The sequence below is a fragment of the Thamnophis sirtalis genome, unplaced genomic scaffold (genome assembly GCF_051295495.1).
Source record: "Thamnophis sirtalis isolate CommonGarterSnake01/CBP01778 unplaced genomic scaffold, rThaSir2_p1.2 scaffold_16, whole genome shotgun sequence".
Classification (NCBI taxonomy): domain Eukaryota; kingdom Metazoa; phylum Chordata; class Lepidosauria; order Squamata; family Natricidae; genus Thamnophis; species Thamnophis sirtalis.
The window spans coordinates 2,258,173-2,280,276 of NW_028261396.1; the positions used below are offsets into that span (position 1 = coordinate 2,258,173).

General features: G+C 40.7%; 1 protein-coding gene across 4 annotated transcripts in view; it reads right to left on the reverse strand.

Annotated features, from left to right (window-relative positions):
- Window positions 1–265: 265 nt before the first annotated feature.
- The window catches only part of GRHL1 (grainyhead like transcription factor 1), a 93,079-nt gene continuing 71,240 nt past the window's right edge, over window positions 266–22,104 (reverse strand). For 3 of the 4 annotated variants that reach the window (XM_087702762.1, XM_087702761.1, XM_087702759.1), the window contains exons 11-17: window positions 20,734–20,873; window positions 18,997–19,034; window positions 17,145–17,233; window positions 9,245–9,330; window positions 5,544–5,608; window positions 1,226–3,139; window positions 266–966 (exon numbers count right to left, since the gene is read on the reverse strand). In XM_087702762.1, the coding sequence (XP_087558888.1) occupies window positions 3,025–3,139; window positions 5,544–5,608; window positions 9,245–9,330; window positions 17,145–17,233; window positions 18,997–19,034; window positions 20,734–20,873 (533 nt within the window). In that variant the 3' untranslated portion in view covers window positions 266–966; window positions 1,226–3,024. Of the gene's footprint in view, window positions 3,140–5,543; window positions 5,609–9,244; window positions 9,331–17,144; window positions 17,234–18,996; window positions 19,035–20,733; window positions 20,874–22,104 lie in introns of all 4 variants that reach the window. The other variant, XM_087702760.1, reaches the window with a different exon arrangement.

Below are 22,104 nucleotides of genomic sequence, written 5' to 3' on the forward strand. Positions count from 1 at the left end.
ATGAATTCTGCGCTTCCACGCATGCGCAGGACGCATACAGCGCCTGCGCGATCCTCCAGGAGCAGCTGGAGCATCGCACAGATGCTAGTACGCATGTGTGCGCTGCACGCGTGCACGCACGCACCGCACGCATGCGCGAGGACGCCGCACACGTGCGCGAGGACGCCGCCGGCCTCGTTCCAACCGAACCGGTTGGAACGGGGTGAGAAACCCACCCCTGGCAAACACCCACCTCCCCTTATAACAAATACCAATCAAAGTTAACTGAATGGTTACAAATGGACATATAAAATTTAATCGCTCTTGCCTTACAGCAAATGTTCAATTACACAGACACATAAAAAGCAAACATGGGCAGAATCACTTCCATCGAACTCTACAAATATGGCTATGGTTAAAAGCCCCATGTCCCACAACATAAATCAACAGTTTAATTCATACATTACATATAAATATCACCATGAGTGCATTCATTCTTAATAGAGAAAAATCTTATATTTACTCAATTTTATCTGCAGCAAAACCTCATTTTTTTTTTTTTTACAAAAGACAAGAAATTGTCACGCACGTTTACAGACACAAAAATTACCTTGATATAACATCTTCCTTCCGACTCTGAATTATTAACGACAGCGTTTTCCTAAGCTGTTTCTAGTTTTCATCAACAAGATCTGTTTAATCTTTACTCTGTAAATACATGACTATTTACAGTTATTAAGAGTTTATTAAAGTTACTATATTTTTTCTTCTAGGAAGGATTCTCTTTGGGTTTGCTTCAGCATATACAATCTGTTCAACATTTCTCAGGAGTCTATTGCTATGCAATATACATAATACTAATAATAATTATAATAATTATAGTGGTAACAAGAACCACACACAATAGATAAAGGAATCAAATAACAAAGACCCTAAGCGTTCAAAATTCCAGGTGAAACTTTGTGTTTAGCCTATTGCAGAACTAACCTAACTAAGAGAACTAACTAAGAGCCGAGGGGGCGCAGTGGTTAAATGCAGCACTGCAGGCTACTTCAGCTGACTGCGGTTCTGCAGTTCGGCTGTTCAAATCTCACCGGCTCAGGGTTGACTCAGCCTTCCATCCTTCTGAGGTGGGTAAAATGAGGACCCGGATTGTTGTTGGGGGTGATATGCTGACTCTGTAAACCGCTTAGAGAGGGCTGAAAGCCCTATGAAGCGGTATATAAGTCTAACTATTGCTATTAACCTTCACAGCTTCATGCTGTTTAGTGGTATTGGACTGCAATTTAGCTAATATATCAGGATTTAGGAGGCTGGGGAAGGCTGCGAAAGGTTTATCGAATGCCATTTTGAAATAGGCATCATGTGGATGTTTGTTTTTTTTCCCCCTCTGCTACTATTAATGTTTATATTTGCTCAAAATATTTTTGGGGCCCATAAAAGACATTCCAAGTGATTAATAAAAATAATATACAAACCTAACCATATTAAATAAAGTAGAAATCTGACCGAAAGGAATCTGGACTAGGGTCGTGTGTATTACAGAGAGTGCAGGCGGGTTGTATGGAGAAAACGTATTTCAAAATAAACATGTAGCTCAAATAAAATTTTGGCAACCCAAAGAAATAGCAGGTAGTTTTATTGGCTAGTTGTAGGAGGTAATGCGTGTGTCCCCTGACTGGCTACATCACTTTCTCCTCAAAACGTATACTGAATTCACATCTGTGCAACTAGCACTGGTATTACAGCGTGGGTGGGCTCTATTAGGAATCCCATTATGCTGTCTGGCTCACATATTATTTTAAGTTATGTTTTTTTTTAATGGCCTTTTGTTGATTAGATCACAATCTTCTTAAAACTGCCATTTTGGGGGTTTGCACAGCTTGGAAATCCCTGCACAAAATAAACTACATAATGACTTAGCATATCGAATGGAACCAGGATTATTTCAGCTTGCAGAGCTTAAATTTTGGAAGCATCTGTTCTATCCCATAAACCTTGCAAATGTACTCTGGTTTATAATGGGAAAATGTTGAGAAAACAATCTCTGTTTCATGTATTAAAGTGGTAGACACCTACATTATGGAGCAAAGGAAAATAATGTTTGAAAATTGCACTGAGAACCGAAGCCCAAAAGCCACTAATACCAGTTCTGATGCTTAATGCTTCTTCAGTTATAATCACAGAGTACAAGTCTCACCTCAGACTCTAATAATAAAAAGAAATTAAATAAAGTATGTAAAATGTCCTTTTTACCTATTTTCCCTTACAGGAGATTGAATACGTGCAACAAAAATTTAATTTAGCACCAAGATTGCTTTTCTTAGTGATACATCTATATACATATAGCCTTTTCAGGTTGGCTTCACCATATGCTTGATGTTATGCGTGCAGATAGATATCTAATCCACTGTATATCCTGAATATTATATATAATATAATCTATGTAGATATCTAATCCACTGTATATCCTGAATATTATATATAATATAATCTATGTACACATTTACAACCCTTCAAAATACACCACCCTTATATACAGATATAGTTCATCAGTGGGATACACACAATTAAAAGTTCTTCATAAAGCAAGAAACAAGAAATTTGTCGCAGAAATTTATACTTATGCCCTGTAAACGTCACGATAATCCAGTTCTACACTTTTCTGAAACTCCTATAAGCACCAAAGGAGTTTGGAAGTTCTGAGCTGATAAATTTACACACATATTTTAATGGATAAGGGAATGTGTTGATAATATAACAAGTTCGTTTTAATTGTGCTTTGGTTACGTATGCAAATTTCATTTTTTTTAAAAAAATAAAACCGACGTCTGTTCTTCTGTTTCAAGTGCAATGTTGCAGCCAAAGGGCCTGATTTATCAATTGGCCATTCTTATTTTTTTAAAAACAAAACTAGGTTCTTTGGAAGAATAAAATGACTTCTTCCTTAAAAACACATTTGGATCCTGAGGACAAAAAGCAAGCGAGGTTTTGTATTTAGAGCCTTCACTGAAAGATCCCACAAGGATCCCAACAAATTAGGTTTCAGATTTCAGTAAGGGTGAGTTTATAAGATCCGGCGGCTTCTTCTATCTGTAACTGGAAGGTGTCTTCATTGGAATAATGCTTCACAATATTATCATCCATATTCACTAAAATACTAAGAAAAAAAAAGGGGGTATTAAGAACAGGACATATCATAGTGGAACCAAAAACTGTCAGGAACAAAGTAACGAACAAGTTAGCATCTTTGGATATTCTGGTTAGCCTAGCAAAATGGCACACTCTTCTCAATGAGGAAATTATATTAAGCATAGAGACTGTACTTCATGCTTTCCACTTAATTTTTTTAAAAAAACCTGACACTATGGACTAGTTTCTAAGCAAGCAACGGAGGAAATTGAATCAGTCCAAGGCAGTACAAGTGTTCAGGCCTGCAATTATATTCCTTTCAGAATTTTGGCCTGCCACACTCTCTCTGATTTCATTATGCTGTTTCATTAGTATAGTTGGTGGGAGGGGGGAATAGACAGGAGTAGGATTGTGGAATGTATTGTTTTTCATTCTTCTCCAGAAGACCAAGGTCATCTTTTGTCTCCGCACTTTTACACCTGACCGGAAGCAGCTGGGTGTGGATGCCAGCGTGGAAGAAGAAGATTGGACCATGTGATGGATTGTGGGTGTGGGGACAAGATCATGAACTTTTAACTGGGTGGGATTCTGATGTCATCTCCAGAATTGGGATTAACACAGATATGCTAAGATGTCTGCTTTATTAAATTGGAACTTTAAGGATCGCTTTGCCTTGGACTCTGATTTAATTCTACATGATTCTTAGAATGCTGACATCAACATTAAATTGATAAGAAAAATTGTAGGAAATTATAAAACTGCTACCTGTTACCAGATGTAACAGATAAACTTGAGGCTGGGACGACAAACAAAGTAAGATCTGTGGTTGCAGGGGGGGAATAGACAGGAGTAGGATTGTGGAATGTATTGTTTTTCATTCTTCTCCAGAAGACCAAGGTCATCTTTTGTCTCCGCACTTTTACACCTGACCGGAAGCAGCTGGGTGTGGATGCCAGCGTGGAAGAAGAAGATTGGACCATGTGATGGATTGTGGGTATGGGGACAAGATCGTGAACTTTTAACTGGGTGGAATTCTGGTGTAATTTCCAGAATTGGGATTAATGTGCTAAGATGTCTGCTTTATTAAATTGGAACTTTAAGGATCGTTTTGCCTTGGACTCTGATTTAATTCTACATGATACTTGGAACGCTGACAACAAGCCTATTAGCAAGAAACATTGAAAACACTAAGACATTAAGGAAAATGTCATAACTTCTATAGGTATCAACCTTTTTTTTCTTTTGCAGCCTATCCTGTTTTAATTCACTGTAAATAAAAAAGGTCATTTACATAGTATAAACAAACTTAACTTCTGCTCAAAGATCTCTTAAAAATGTAACTTTGAGAAGTCCAATAGAAAAGTTTAATAAATGTCCACACGGCATCCATTTCCTAGGAATTCCAGGGCATTTGCAAACATAATGCGGATTTTGAAAATGAAAAGCGTTGCCAGTTGCTCTGCAGTTGAGAATAAATATGGCATTGGCAGTCGATACAGAAGCCAAGTATAGGTAGCTTTCTATGAAACTTCATGGCAATTGTTAGGAAAAAAAATACTAAAAGATTATTAGATCTTATTAGATTATTAGTGCAGCATCCCCATGGTCATGTGATCAATATTCAGATGCTTGGCAACTGGCTCATATTGTGACAGTTGCAGTGTCCTGGGGGGTTATGTGATTATCTTTTGCAACTTTCTGATAAGCAAAGTCAATTCACAGCAGAGGTGGGTTCCTACCAGTTCGCACCTATTCGGTAGAACCGGTTAGAAGAGGTTCCACCAGTGGACCCGGAAAGCAGGCCACACCTACAGAAGAGGTTCCGAAAATATTTGAAACCTACCACTGGTCCTTGGATAGGATTATTCTACATTATCATGCTCCTATTTATAAAACTCAGTGCCTCTGTGAAAGGTAAGGATGACTACTGCGTTTGTGGTGCAATCAGAACATTGCGGGTGTTGAAGTTGTTTTAACGCAAACCAAAGATGCCTTTTAAAAAACAAGTTTACATCCTATTCTTATGCATGCCAGTGCTGTGTGTGAGGTAATTTAAGGTGGTTCTGACAAGGGTCGTCGGCATCTTCATATCCGGTCACATGGGCGGCAAGCCACTCCCATCCGGTCACATGGGTGGCAAGCCACTCCCACAAAGGAGGCCACACCCACAGAGTAGGTGCGAACAATTTTTGAAACTCACCACTGATTCACAGTATGTACAATCTGAATTTAAAGACAAAACTCCCAGTTTGCTGAACAAATAATTATGGTCTGGATAATATGACAGAAGATGTCAGCTGCTGCCCCCCTTCTGGTTCAAGGGAAATGGAGAAAACACAGATTGAGTGAAGGGAGAAGTTGGCTGTATGCAAGATGAAAAGGATAAAAAAAACTGCCCACCAATTAAGAAATGTTAATTTGGGTATACTCACCCCTTTTTACATTTCTTGAAGACTTTTCCTATTTTGTCCAAGGGAACATCATATTTGTCAGATATCTAAATATAAAAAAATCAAATAGATAAAATTAAAACTTTGAACCCCAGAAGGGAAAATACTTTTATACAATACACAACATCAGAATTACTTGCTAATACCTATAACAAAAGATACATTAGAACTGAAATCATGATTTAAATTTCCATCACATACAGCAAAAAAAGAGCATGATATAAATATACTTATATTTATACTTATAAGCATATAAATATGCTTATATGATTTCATTGACTGTTTTTATTTATTTCTATTTGAATATCAGCCCCTGCTGCCTTCCGATCCGAGCCTTTGATTGCAGGTGGAGCCACGTTCCCTTTTCAAACTTGTAATCAGTGAAGCTGGGCTTATATACTTTTATCCAGGTTTGTGCATGTGTGTGTGCATGTGTGTGTGTGTCTGTGTGTGTGTGTGTCTGTGTGTGTGTGTGTGTAAAAAGGCAACGTAGCTCTGCATGCAATCACATACCCTTTCCAGCTGTTTCAGAGAGGATTTCAACTCTGCTCTTGCCTGCCATCATGAAAAGAAAAAAAAATGTAAAAGGCAAAAGGCAAGAGATGAGGTCAGGCTGAGCTAGTTGCTGCCAGAGTCACCGTGTGGATGACTCTGCTTAACTGTTTAAAAAAGCCTCTAAAATAACGCCCTCTACAGGAGGAGGCAGGAGAACGACGTGCCTCCTTAGGTCAGGAATTTTTCAGCTTTTAACCCTTGCTTAGCTCTGCTCGAGTGATGATAAAGTCAGACTAGATGAGGCACCTCGTTCTCCTGCCTCCTCCTCTAGTTTTTTAGAGGCTTTTTTAAACAGTTAAGCACTAAGCAGAGTCATCCATTGTGACTCTGGCAGCAACTAGCTCAGCCTTTTTCCTTTTACATTTGTTTTCTTTTCATGATGACAGTGGTGAGGCTCTGCCTCCCCTGACTGCACGTCCCTGTCTGAGATAGGTTGGGCTGAGAGAGAATGATTAGCCCAGCCAACATCACACCACAGGCTGTCATGCGATCATTTTGGCTTTGTGAATTCATTCTTATTAGAACAGAAATCTAGAACAGAGGAATGGTTGTACCTATGCAGAGGTGGGTTCCTACCAGTTCGCACCTATTCGGTAGAACCGGTTCGTCAAATCTACCGAGCCGGTTAGAAAAGGTTCCACCAGTGGACCCGGAAAGCAGGCCACACCTACAGAAGAGGTTCCAAAACTTTTTGAAACCCACCACTGGTCCTTGGATATGATTATTCTACACTATCCTGCTCCTATTTATAAAACTCAGGGCTTCTGTGAAAGGTAAGGATGACTCTTGCGTTTGTGGTGCAATCAGAACATTGCGTGTGTTGAAGTTGTTTTAACGCAAACCAAAGGTGCCTTTTAAAAAACAAGTTTCCATCCTATTCTTATGCATCCCAGTGCTGTGTGGGAGGTGATTTAAGGTGGTTCTGACAAGTGTCGTCGGCATCTTCATATCCGGTCACATGGGCGGCAAGCCACTCCCATCTGGTCACATGGGCGGCAAGCCACTCCCACAAAGGAGGCCACACCCACAGAGTAGGTTTGAACAGTTTTTGAAACCCACCACTGTACCTATGCCTTATCAGGTCGCGCATCAAATCAGCCTACGTTTAACAATGTCTAGTTTATAATCATAGTTCCAGATTCTGGTTTCCTCACTGATCGCTTAATCATGGCTCCCGAAGTCAAAGAACAGCTTGAATTGAGCACATTTATTTAGCCGCAATTTAGGTGTGATATCTGAACTGAGTTAATCTCTGATGTATACTGTTGAATTTCTCAGTAATCGTGCACAATTCCCATAACTTGTGGGTTGTTTTCCAAACATTTTGTTACCCAGGCTAGGTAACATATTTAGCAGGATTTAGAGGATGTCAATGTCGACGTTCTTCTGCTTATAAGGGTTGTGATCAGTAGATCTTGTGATAATGAGGACACATCAGGGGAGGGTCATATCAGGGGAGGGTTTTTGATGGGGCAGCTGTGGATTGGGTCAAGTGAGGGCCTTGTGATGGGGAGGTCAGGTCAGGTGAGGGTCATTGGAAGGTGAAGTGCTGGTTGGGTTGGTGCTTGCGCGGGTTGGTTGAGGGCCAGTGCTATCTCTGGTTGGCTGTGCGGTTGATTTGAATTCTGAGGGATTCGTAGGCTGGTTTTAGGTTGATGTTGACTGCTGACTCTCTGTAAACCGCTTAGAGAGGCCTGAAAGGCCTATGAAGCGGTATATAAGTCTACTGCTATTGCTATAAAAGTCTACTGCTATTGATGTGTCTGTTGATGGAACAGTGAAAGTAGCCCAATTAAAGCTTTTCTTATATATATTTCTTATATATATATCAGGGTTAGGGTTAGGGTTAAGGTTAGCCATTAATTTAATTTTCAGTTTTTCGTGATTCTTTTTTTTAACAGTAGAATTTACATAATACCTATGCAAAAAAATGTCTTCATCCAGTTTAGCAGCATGGGATAGAGATAAAAGAGAGAGAAATACAATTTATACTTTTAAAAAAATGTGTTATTATGAACAAATTTACAATGCATTTTTCTTCATAACGAATGCTAAATTTGGTGTGGAGAGAGCTACATTTCCAAAACTTGCTGTTGAAGAAGTTGCTTGCCAAATAGAATTCATTTTATAAGGAAAGGGGAAATTCAGACAACTAAATTTTCTCCAAACAAAAGAGACTTCTTGGATGATCGATATAATAGAAATCTGTAAGTTTTCTGAAAATTACACTAGTGCCCTGCCCTCCTCTCAGAGGGATGTGCAGGCAGTGGCGTATTAACCATTCAGAAGACTAAGCATGTGCTTAGGGCACCAGGCCCAAGGGGGCACCACAAAGCTGACAAAGAAAGAAAAAATAATAATGAACATTTGTACAGTGTGCACAAAGGAGGGGGCACCAAGATTTGTCTGCGCTTAAGGCACCAGTGAGCCTTAATCCACCACAGTGTGCAGGTTGAGGAAGATAAAGTTGGTGTAAACCACTGTACATTACCATTTGTAATCACATCCATGCAGAGGTGGGTTCCTACCAGTTCGCACCGGTTCAATAGAACCGGTTCGTCAAATCTACCAAACCGATTAGAAGAGGTTCCACCAGTGGACCCGGAAAGCAGGCCACACCTATAGAAGAGGTTCCAAATTTTTTTGAAACCCACCACTGCATTCATATCACATACTGGCCATCCATAAGATACTAGTGGTCAGGTTCCAGTTTATCCCAAGCATGCTATTATACGTTTCCATGCAAGATAGGATGTCTCAGAAATAATACTGTTGCTTGAATTCCAGCAACTAGAAGGTACATGCTCTATGCCAGTGTTTTTCAACCTTGGCAACTTGAAGATGTCCGGACTTCAACTCCCAGAATTCCCCAGCCAGCGAATGCTGGCTGGGGAATTCTGGGAGTTGAAGTCCGGACATCTTCAAGTTGCCAAGGTTGAGAAACACTGCTCTATGCTAATTCAGAATAAGGATGTAAGTCCATTTTTTTTGTAATAATTCAAGCACTTGGAATCCTACACTTAGACAGCGCACAGTCGCTATTTAGATTAAGTACAAAGAAGAAGATATGTAGGTTACTCCATTTTTTTTTCCTTACAGTATGATAAATAAAGATCCTTACAACTTACAGCTTCCATAAGACCTTTCAGAGACGGAACTTTAAGCATAAGTGCATCAAATACTTCTTCTGATTCTTTCCGGACATACAACAACACTAAAAGAAAGGTGATAAAAGAAAAATATATATATATATAAACAGTGTTTTCCCTCTTTGCCAAAAGCAAGTGACAAAACGTGAAACAAGTAATTTAGCTTGGGGTGACTTAGAAATAGAAACTTAAAACTTAAAACTTAAACTTAATAGCACTTTTAATATTTCACTGGCCTTATTTTGCTTCGACAAAGCAAGGCAAAATATATGCACACCTTTTCCCAATGTTTAGTTAACACCAGGGGTGGGTTTCTCGCCCCGTTCCAACCAGTTCGGTTGGAACGGGGCCGGAGGCGTCCTCGTGCACGTGCGCAGCGCACGCATGCGTACTAGTGTCTGTGCGATGCTCCAGCTGCTCCTGGAGGATCGCGCAGGCGCTGTATGCGTCCTGCGCATGCGTGGAAGCGCAGAACTCGTCAAAACCAGGTAAGGAGCGCGGGCGGGGGGCTGGGCCCTTCGCCGTTCCCGGAAGTTACTTACTTCTGGGTTCGCCGACCAACCGGTTCGCAGGGACCGCCGCGAACTGGTTGAAACCCACCCCTGGTTAACACACTCCAGATTATGTCACCAACGGTATAGGACAGTATAGCATAGTTTGGCCTCTAGTTCCCTATAAATTAACCTTCTCTGCTGCTGGCATCAGGTAGAACTTTTGGAAAGCTATACCCTGGCCAGGTTTCCAAATTTGTTCTGAACAATGAGCCAATTAACACCTTGGTACTTGATATTTTTTTTCTTCCTTCAGTTTGTTCAATGGATCCTCAAATATATTGGACGGAATTGATTGTGCAAAGGAAGATGGGATTTAGAAGTCAAGCCACTGCTATATTTCTTTAAAAAAACAAATAAACTAAAAATACATAGAGGATTGTGAAGGAAAGTTCAATGCTTCCGACTTATTGCTATGCATCTCCCCATTATTAATATATTACATGCCTTTTAAAATTGTCTAGACCAATTAAGGACTTTTTGTTATCACGGAATAAACTGTAGAGATTAAAACACATTACTGATCTTAAACTAATAATGTAGATGTAAATATTTTTTAAGTTTTTTGGGGGGAAACTTAAACTACTTATTTGCAAAATAAAATATGTGTAAAAAAACAGTAATGCCTATATAGTAATCTAGGATAGAGTTGAATCTTCTAACAATCAGAAGTTCCACTAAATTAAGCCAGTTAGGCACAATAATCCTGTATCTACATTTTTTCCCTTTCTGTCAGATTAGACTTGCAATTCAGCAACAGAGGGGGAAGAGTCCCTGCAGAATATTATCAAGCTTTTTTGAGGGAGAGTCAGGATTTGTACTCTTGCTCCATTAGCACATGAATCATGTGGTAGCTAAGAGCCGAGGTGGCGCAGTGGTTAGGGGTGCAGCACTGCAGGCCACTTCAGCTGACTGTTATCTGCAGTTCAGCGGTTCTAATCTCACCGGCTCAAGGTTGACTCAGCCTTCCATCCTTCCGAGGTGGGTGAAATGAGGACCCAGACTGTGGGGGCGATACGCTGACTCTATAAACCGCTTAGAGAGGGCTGAAAGCCCTATGAAGCGCTATATAAGTCTAACTGCTATTGCTGTTGATGTAAGCCAGAGTGGAGTGCAGTGGTTAGGGTGCAGTACTGCAGGCCACTTCAGCTGACTGTTATCTGCAGTTCGGCGGTTCTAATCTCACCGGCTCAAGGTTGACTCAGCCTTCCATCCTTCCGAGGTGGGTGAAATGAGGACCCAGACTGTGGGGGCGATACGCTGACTCTATAAACCGCTTAGAGAGGGCCGAAAGCCCTATGAAGCGGTATATAAGTCTAACTGCTAGTACAGGAGTCTCCAACCATGGCAACTTTAAGCCTGGCGGACTTCAATTCTGGGAGTTGACGTCCGCCAGCCTTAAAGTTGCCAAGGTTGGAGACCCCTGTGCTAGAAGACTGTCTAAAGAGGTTTAACATAGAAGGGACTCTACAATTCTGCTTCTGTAGTTCAGGTTGTATTCTGAAGAAATACAACCGTTAATTAGCACACGTGACTAAGAATATAATCTGCTTTACGCTGAATTAAACCATTGGCCATCTAGTCCAGTGTTTTTTCAACCTTGGCAACTTCAAGATGCGTGGACTTCAACTCCACAGAATTTCCCAGGTGGCATGCTAGCTAGGGCAGTGTTTCTCAACCTTGGCAACTTTAAATCCTGTAGACTTCAACTCCCAGAATCCCCCAGCCAGCATAGTCCACAGGATTAAAGTCGCCAAGGTTGAGAAACACTGAGCTAGGGAATTCTGGGAATTGAAGTCCATACATCTTAAAGTCAACGAGGTTGAAAAAATACTGCTAGAGCCGAATACAATATTGCCTAATCCGACAGTTTGCCAAGTATTTTTTAAAAAAAGCTTTTCCAGCCTTACCAGGAAATACTGTGGAGTTTTCTCCTTTTGTAAACACCAGTTCCTAGATACTCAGTAAACTAGAATGCTATCAGAGTTTTGTTTCCTAACAGTTCTTTTTTTTTATTATTAAATGTTTTTTTTAGTTTTAGTTTAAAACTGGTACAACATCTTTCTTAATATATCAATCGATTACAGATAATATTGGGAAAATGTTAGGATATATGATATAATTGAATATTATGGATGTTTAGTTAAAATAGAATATGAGGATTTGATGATAATAGAGGATTTTACAAATAAGTAAATGAACTGCCAGCATGTGTTATGGACTAATTCCTTAGCATAACTAAGGATGAAGGATGTTTAAATAATTATAATAATTAAAACCGGAGGTATAATGATGTTGATATGGCAAATATTCGAGTTAAGATACTTGAATTAATAGGAGTCAATGGAAGAGAAGCACCAAAACATGTTGTAACCAGTTGATATACTTCTTATTTTTTCATAATAGACACCTGTGTTTTGTTTTGTTTTTCTGATTGTTGTTTTTGTCTTTTTCTGTATTATCTGTTTCCTAACAGTTCTTGTATCTTATTCTGAAAAAACTGATGAGACTAAGCTCACTTAAAGCCAGGAAGTCCAACATAATATATTGGTTGTCCTCGGTTTACTTCTCCTGAACAACTGATATCAAAGTCCTCTTAGATTATGTGCCACTGTTATATTAACAACATGTCAATCGAGGCTGAGTTCAAAACTCCAAAGTGAGTCAGAAAGAAAAAATCCTTGAAGCCAAGGAGCTTAAAAATGAACCCCCAAGGAGAAACGAAGTCTGAAAGAACACAGATAAGATTCTTGAATTCTCGACAGAAACCAACTGACTCATTTTGTCACTTACACCAAAGTAGAAAAACAAGCCAACGGACTGACTGTATTTGCCCTGTTGAAAAGTCACATGGAAAAAAATGTGACATATTTCTTGACTTAGTTGCTTTTCGACTTTGGACTTGACTCCCAAGTAGACACTATTCAGACCAGGTCTGATTTCTCACGAGTGCCGAGGTCGATGAGCTCTTCTGTAAAACATTACAGGAACTCCAGCTCCATTCTTTCTCATCTTCCTTCCTAGCTAGTTAATCAAATGATCCCTTTCATAAGAGGATAATTTTAATTAAGGCCACTCCACGTGTATCTTGTGTCTACATATTCATTTCCTATTGCAATAGCAATAGCAGTTAGACTTGTATACCGCTTCATAGGGCTTTCAGCCCTCTCTAAGCGGTTTACGGAGTCAGCATATCGCCCCCACAGTCTGGGTCCTCATTTCACCCACCTCGGAAGGATGGACGGCTGAGTCAACCCTGAGCCGGTGAGATTTGAACCGCTGAACTGCAGATAGCAGTCAGCTGAAGTGGCCTGCAGTACTGCACCCTAACCACCGCGCCACCTCGGCTCTTATCAGGAAAGGAGTAGAAAAAAATATCAGCTTTGGGACCAGTGGTGGGTTTCTTGTTCCGTTCCAACCGTACAGGTTGGAACGGGGCCGGCGGTGTTCTCGTGCACGCGCGCAGTTCACGCATGCATCTTAGTGCCTGCGCGATGCTCCAGCTGCTTGCAGAGAATCATGCAGGCGTTGTATGTGCCATGCGCCTGCGTGGAAGCGCAGAAGCCTTCAAAGACCGGTAAGGAGCGGGGGGCGAGCGGTTGGGCCCTTCGCCGTTCCCGGAAGTTACTTACCTCCGGGTTCACCGACCAACCGGTCCGCGCGGACTGCTGCGGACCGGTTGAAACCCACCCCTGTTTGGGACGCTTCTAGGCAATCTGGATATATTTATTTATTAGCTGTATCTTCTACAACAGTGTTTCCCAAACTTGGCAACTTTAAGACTTGTGGACTTCAACTCCCAGAATTCTCCAGCTAGCTCTTCTGGCTGGAGAACTCTGGGAGTTGAAGTCCACAAGTCTTAAAGTTGCCAAGTTTGGGAAACACTGTTCTACAACTATTTGGGAATTCCAGGTTGAGTATATATTCCTCCTCTCCTATTTTTTTTCCTACATTAAACTTATGAGGTAGAATAGGACTAAAAGAGATTCAGTGAGTTTCTGTAATTGAAGTGGACTTGACCTAGTTCTCTCGACCCTTAATCTAATGTATTAACTACAACAGCATAATAGCTGTATGCAGTGAAGAGGTTTTTCCCCATAAAATAAGGCAAAATACCTCTTGTAGCACCAATTTCCCAGCGATACTGTTTTTTTAAAATACTATGAAATCCTTGTTTAAAACTTGCAGGCTGGAGGCCCTCTGAAGAAGACTTGATTCCTCTTTGGCATAGTTAAGGTTGAAGGATGTTTAAATAATTGTAGTTAACTAAAAGTGGAGGTATAATGATGTCAATATGGTAAACATTTGAGTTAAGATATTTGAATTAATATGAATTAATGGAAGAGATGCACCAAAACATGTTGTAACCAGCTGATATACTTTTTTTTTAAATAATATATACCTGTATTCTTTTTTTTTTCTTCCCTGCCTTGTCTTTTGTTCTTTTTTCTTTTTTTTTCTTTTTCTTTTTTTTTGATTTTTTCTTTTCCCACTGGTGTGGGCATGTATTGTTTAAGAGTATTATTATTATTAATATTTTTAAATAATAACTACAGTTAAATGAAAATGGATATATGATGATGGTGATATGTATGAATATCTGAGTTAAAATGCCTGAGTTAACATGAGTTATGTTTGTTGATTGTGGAGGAGATGTACAAAAGTTTATTTGTGACCGACTGATACACTTTCTATAGCATGTAAAGAAAGATGTTGTACTTGTTTTAAATTAAAATTAAAAAAAAATTTTAATTAAAAAAAAAAGAAGACTTGATTCATTGCACCATACTTAGCACATCACAGAGACAGGATTTGGCTCCAATGGCTATAATTAGCTTGCCCCTTGCCTCTTGTAGAAGCTGTGTAAGTCCAGCTGGACCAACCAGTTCAATGTCATGCATAAGCAAAGTTCTAACAAGAGAGAGGTTGGTCCAGCTTGATGATTTTTTTAAAATTGATGATTTAGTCATCAACTGGCTTGGTGTTGGGAGATGTGTCAAGAAGATGGGGGGGAAATGAGGAATGGAACATGACTGGGAGGAAATATTTTTTGTAAATAACTGGCAGGGGGCAAAATGGTGGGAAGCTGCTACTTGGCCATTGCAGTGGAAAGATGCCTTTCTTTCAGGTTGCAGTCTAACCATGACAATCAAGAAAGCAATGAAGGTAGTTCATTGTTCGCTCATGAAGCCAATGTTGAGAAAAGACACGGACACGATCTTTCTCGGGATGAAGCGACCAAGATTGGAGGTCTGGGAGCCCCTTTTATTGAGATAGGACAAAGGCAGGAGGAGCAATCGGCATGTGATTTAAGACAGCCTGTCAAACTACAATTGCTAATCTACTGCTCAGGGAAGTTCTGTCTATATATGGTCAAATCCTGGGCGTCATTGGTAAGGCACATCTAGAGTGAAGTATCAGGATGTTATGTTATGAACTATCAGGATGTTATGGAGTACTATCAGGATGTTATGTTCTTTAGGAGTTTGTTCTTTCCTATGTGGTTCAGCGTGGCTGCGCATGCCCTGTTATGCGCTAGGCCATGGGTGACCCACACCTACACAAAGAGTTATATTACAACATCCTCTGACCTGTTGTTTTTTTTTTTACTGGCAGATGAGTTGCTCCCCTGTTTCCCTGAAAACAAGACCTCCCCAGATAATATGCCCAACAAGGCTTTTGCAAGCATGCGCTAAAATAAGCCCTCCCTCCCCAAAAATATTGCAACATAGCAGCAGCCATGAGGTGACCGTGCTAGCAGCCTCCTGCACCTCAAAAATAATAAGACCTCCCCGAAAATAAGGCCAAACGCTTATTTCAGGGGTCAAAAGAGGGAAACACAGTATTATAACATCTATTACCTTATCTTGAATTAAAACATGGAGCTGGCAAGTGGCAGAGGCCTGGCTAACAGCTCTCCAAGCTATTGCCTGAGTTAAATTATGATGCAGCAGGCTATAGGCGGCAAGCATAAGTCTACAGGACTTATCTCTTATTGATCCAAAGCTTTATCCAACACTCTACCAATTCTGGGTGCTTATTTCTCTGTTTGAATGACTCAGGAAGTGTAGAGACAATAATAGTCACAAAAGCTTCTGCTCCTGAACAATTTGTGGTGATCTTTGGCTTAGCAGTGGGCAGCCCCAGATGTCTTTTTTTGTGGGGTGGGGTGGGGGACTTCCATTCCAGGCTGAGATCGCACAGACATTACATAAGCATTACAAAAGATTTGTACCAAATGATCCTCGCTGATATTGGCTGTTAATTGCCAATGAGGCACTTACATTTAAGATTTTGGTATTGTCCATTGTAATACAGTCCTGAATATCTTTGGGCCTGTCTTATCCCACCAGGAACCTGCTTAATTGTTTAGTAGATTATGAAGATTTATTTATTAAACAAATTTATATAGCTGCTCACAAGCGGTTGACTCAAGGTGGCTTAGAGTATTAAAAGAAGACCACTCTGCCAGAAGCTCAGCTATCTAATACATGAGAGAAGGACTCCTCTGATACCCCGTGACCCGACAAAAGGGCGAACGTCAAAACAGCGCCCGACTAAACCGCATCGCTAAAACCGCGACGTCATCAACGCGGCAAGAACAGCGCGGAGACCGAAGGGCACTTTACAATAGCGCGGAGACAGAAAGCCGATTTAACTTAAGGTAAGGGTTAGGTTTAGGGTTAGGGTTAGGTTCAGGGTTAGGTTCAGGGTTAGGTTCAGGGTTAGGTTTAGGGTTAGGTTTAGGGTTAGGTTTAGGGTTAGGTTTAGCGTTACGTTTAGGGTAAGGGATTAGGTTTAGGTTTAGGTTTAGGTTTAGGGTTAGGTTTAGGGTTAGGTTTAGCGTTACGTTTAGGGTAAGGGATTAGGTTTAGGTTTAGGGTTAGGTTTAGCGTTAGGAATAGCGTTACGTTTAGGGTAAGGGATTAGGTTTAGGGTTAGGTTTAGTTTTACAGCATGCTTCTGTCTCTGCGCTGTTGTCGGCGCGATTCAGTGCTCATTAGTCAGAGCGCTTTAGAACACACGGTTTTATCACCGCGGTTTAGTCAGGCACGGTTTTGTCGTTCGCCCTTTTGTCGGTGAACCCTGATCCCCAATTACGGGTAGGAGATGCCTTTAGTCCACACTCTCCCAGTAATTAAAAAAAGTGCCCAAAATACAATTCTCTGGACAAACTGAATGATTGCACTGATTTTGTCTCAATTTTATGATTCTGTTTTGTATTTCGTATTTGTTTTCCTATGGTAAGCTGACTTGAATGCTTACTAAAAGCATAAAGACGAAATATAAATTCAACAACAACTAAAATCCCTTGAGGGATGGATTACCTCTTTTTGGTTCTTCTATCCGGGACATCTTAATTGGACTAGCAGCAAATTCATCTTCATTTATATAAGCCCCTCTCTTCATGGTAGACCTAAAAGGAAAATCAGCTAATCAATCCATTTTGGCATTACTTGCAATCACCAGGCAGAGGATTGTCCCTAAATATTTCAAAGCATTGAAGAGAAATGAACTGAGACTATACAATTGCAAGATCTACTAGTTAAGCCCCTGGTTAAGATGTTAATAGTCAATATAATCAAGAAACAATATGTTTAACACACTTCTGTAATCATTAGAAGGGCCTTCATTCCAATTACCTTCCATAGACCTGTTAGATCTCACAGGGTCGGCCTCCTCCGGGTTCCGTCCACCAGCCAATGCCATGTGGCTACTACCCGGGGGAGGGCCTTCTCTGTAGCAGCTCCGGCCCTTTGGAACGAACCCCCTGCGGAGATCCGGACCCTCACCTCTCTCCAGGCCTTCCGGAAAGCCGTCAAAACCTGGCTGTGCCGGCAGGCCTGGGGTCGATGAGTTCCCCTCCCCTCTCGACTGGTATGGCTGTGTGATTTTCGTGTATTTTAATTATGTGTACTGTTGTTTATGTTCCCTTTCCCCTTTGAGTTGTTCGCTGCCCTGAGTCCCTCCTGGAGAAGGGCGGCATACAAATAAACCAAAACTAAACTAAACTATTGTAAGGGTCCTGAAATTAGACAATCACATTATGTCAGTATGATTTCATAATTAACTAGAAAGCGGAGAACCAGGTTACAGTGCAGCATCAGCCATGCAAACTCACTGGGTGACTTTAAGCCATTCACTATCTCTTAGATCATCCTTGGGCATGTAAAGGAAAGGCATGATATAACTGCAATAAATAAAAACAGGCTCATAATGTTGGCATTGCAGAAAAGGAAAATACATTTTTTCATATGCCTACTTTCCTTATATGGAGTTCAGGTTTGTGGTCAATTTACCCAATTAGAGAAACATAGCAATAGCAATAGCAGTAGACTTATATACCGCTTCATAGGGCTTTCAGCCCTCTCTAAGCGGTTTACAGAGAGTCAGCATATTGCCCCCAACAATCTGGGTCCTCATTTTACCCACCTCGGAAGGATGGAAGGCTGAGTCAACCCTGAGCCGGTGAGATTTGAACCGCTGACCTGCTGATCTAGCAGTAGCCTGCAGTGCTGCATTTAACCACTGCGCCACCTTGGCTCAGAACAGCCTGTCCCTCAACAACTATTAACTGAAACTCCATTAACTAGACATGTTGGCAAATTAACCTGAGATGACATCATGCAAAACAAGTTCTCTTCCGCTGAGCCACTGACTTCCTCCCAATGCTGCACCACAGATATCAGTCCAAGCATTAAACTGTTCACAAGGTTGCACTGAACAGGAAATTGGTATACACTCTTCTGCATGGGCATAATTCCATGTCAATACAGATATGAAGGCATCCTTGCTTAGTGCTTTAGAATAAACTAACAGGTGCAGGGCGCATCTCAAGGTGATTCATCTATATTTGAAAACTATCTTCTGACTAAATCCTTCTGCATTGCAGATGAGCCAGTAATAAATTGGCTGAACTACCCATTGGTAACAAGGAGGCAAGATCACAGAAGTACAGTGTCAATCTGAGAATGGTATGACGCATTTATTTATTTGTTTGTTTTATTTAATTAGTTTGCATGCCGCCCACTCTCGGAAGACTCACGGCGGCTTACAAATAAAAAAGGGAAAGGGGAATATAAAAATAAAAAACAACAATTAAAAATTCAACAACATTTAACTAGAGCATTCTGAAAATATGATTGGAACTTGAATGAGAAAAATAATCACAAAACTCACCCTTCTCCTTCCATTTCATCAGATGCAACTGGAAAACTCTACAAGGAAAGGAGGGACACAAGTTATTTTAAACATTCTAGAACCATATTAACAAGTGATCAATACCATGTTTTCCCAAAAATAAGACAGGGTCTTATTTTCGTTTGAACCGCAAAATAAGTGCTTGGCCTTATTTTCGGGGAGGTCTTATTATTTTTGAGGTGCAGGAGGTGGCGAGTGTGGTCACCTCATGGCTGCTGCTGTGTTGCAATATTTTGGGGGAGGTCTTATATTCGGGAGGAAATGGTAGTATAAGTATCATCATAAAGCATCCTTCAAATGTTTCATTCTCTAGACCTATTAAATTGTATCCCACTACATTTAAATAAATGCAACGGACCACTTTTTTCTTCTTCTTACCTCTCATATGGTTCTCTTACTATTTTTCCACTTGAACCTCAGTTTTTATGTGATGACAATCAAGATTAATTCCCCATACCGTAAAACATATTCTTTCATTTCCAGCTCACTCATGACAAATAGAAACTATTTAATTTCAAACGGAGTTTCCTTTGTATCTTCTGCACAACAACTTTAAGAGTTCTGTGAGAACTCTTTTTAAATGTGGCTTATTGCTGTTTATAAATCCATTTGTTTTAGTATCAAGTTTGCTCTAGTTTAATATCTTTGAGTTAAAAGCCTCATTGAGATGCTCCAGCAGGAGAGAGTGCATTATTTTTTAGCTGCTGTAAATAAAATGATTTAACTAATTAAATTAGTGCATCTGTACAATATTTGACACTGCGATATAAATAAGCATAGTCTAGACCGAATACTATGTTCTATGAAGTTAGAATGCATCGAAATGGAATTAGCCTTATTAATGCTACCTTCAGGATCTATCTTTGGTTTCCACAAAAGAAAAATGCACATATATTTTAAGTGAGTGGTTTGCAAGCCACCTGCATGTTCAACCTGAAGATTTCTAGATTATGTGGTCAGCGCTATCTTTTAAAATATGGCCTTTGCTTAATTCTCCAAAGATCCTCTCCGCAAAGACAATGCTAAGCTGTCTCCAAGGATACCGTATCGCCATCCAATGTTTAAAAAGGCCAAGGAATTATTGCCTGTCCCTCAAATTGCCAAAAGAAAACCAATTAACTGCAGGCGATTAGTTAACAAAGATCAGCTCTTTCACACGGCCACTCTTCTTTGGTTCCACCACAATACCGCGAAGCCCTTATCCGCGGAGACATAAGCGCGAGTGCTAATCCGCGCCGTCCGAATCACTAAAGCAAATGCGACCTTACCGCGCTGACATAAAGGCGGAGGGCAAATCCGCGCCTTCCGAAGCACTCAGCCTAACCTAACCCTAAACCTAACCCTAAACCTAACCCTAAACCTAACCCTAATCCTAAACCTAACCCTGAACCTAACCCTGAACCTAACCCTAACCTAACCCTAAACTTAACCCTAACCCTAACCCTAAACCTAACCCTAAACCTAACCCTAAACCTAACCCTAAACCTAATCCTAACCCTTACCTTAATTTAAATCGGCTTTCTGCCGCCGCGCTGTTTTAAAACACCCTTCTGTCGCCGCGCTGTTGTCGCGGCGGTGATGACGCGCGGTGATGACATCGCGGCTTTAGCGACGCGGTTTTATCACCGCTATTTTGACGAGCGCGGAATTGTCGTGCCACGCTCTTTTTTAATTGCTATCATACTTTTGACAAAATTAGCAAGAGAGAAAACTTACGTGAGTTCCACGCTGAATATTTGAATAATGAACATCAGGTATGAAGAGAACTGGCTGAGTATCAAGATCCATGAATGGCTTGAAGATGGTGATGTCTGTCCGCTTATGGGAGGGAAGCATGGGTACCTTGACATCAGAAACTGGTAGGGAGGAGGAGAAGAAATAAGGGGCTCTTAACATTAAGCATGTCTCAGAAGGGTTCTTTTTTTAAACACTGAATTGTGAAGGGGGGGCTCCTCTTTAAACTAATTACAAAGCTGTAATTAGCAATATAGATTGCGGTTGGAGCTAAGATGTTCTCCACCACTGATGCAGAATGCTCTTCCAGATACCACTTTTTGTATTTCTCAATCCTTTGAAAGCTGTACTGCTATCATCTTTCTTTCTCCTCACCATAAACTCTGAAAGCAAATAGGGAACACTCTGGGCCATTAAAGTATTCACCTCCAGCTGACCAAGAGGCAAATGCGCGCGCGCGCACGCGCACACACACACACACACACACACAGCATTGCCCAATCAGTGTCCAACCCCAAAGTTGCCCCAGATTCCTGAGCATCAAAATTCCCTTCCCAACCACTCCAGGCAACTGGGAAATGAAAGAAATAATTATTGCCTTTCTTCCTACCCATATGTTTGTTACATGTTGTGTGCATCTGTCAGTTTGCAAAAATAATTCTGAGTGGTTGCTGTGAGAAGAAGCTTTCGGCTAAAATACAAGTTTATCAGTTCAGTGGCAGAAATTAATTTATTTTATCGCATATTACTCTTGGCTCTGAATCCCTTTAGCTATGCAAAAGTTTAAATGTTATGCTTATATAAAGCGAGGGTGATATTTATTTTTTTTCGTTTGTTTATATCCCACCCTTATTATTTTTATAAATAATTTAATACGATCACACACTAATATGGCAAAAATATGTTTCTTTCAATGGCCAAAAGCTTTACAAGTTAAATCTCATAAAAGGCCTGTATTTTACAATAAGGTGTTACGTATTTTCAATTGAAATCTCATCTGATTTTGATATCCCCCCCCTCTGAATTTTCATGCAAGAATATTGGAATCTTGCAAGATTTGGCGGTCTAATAATTTTTCAGCCAGATGCGAATAAAGGTATAGTTATAAAGGTGTTGTGGCCCAGCAGGAGCCGTTGGAGCTGCCACCAGACTCCGACAGCGAGGGACCCTATGAGTTGGCTCTGGAGGATGTGGAGCAGGGCGCAGAGAGGCTGGTTGGCCACCAGGAGGCGCCTGAGCCTTGGACCAGTGGGGAGGAGACAAGGGAGCGTGATCCTGATGTCAGCAGTGAGTTGTTCCTGGATGCCCGGCACCGGAGAGCTAATAGGCATAAGGAACAATTGCGCCGTTACA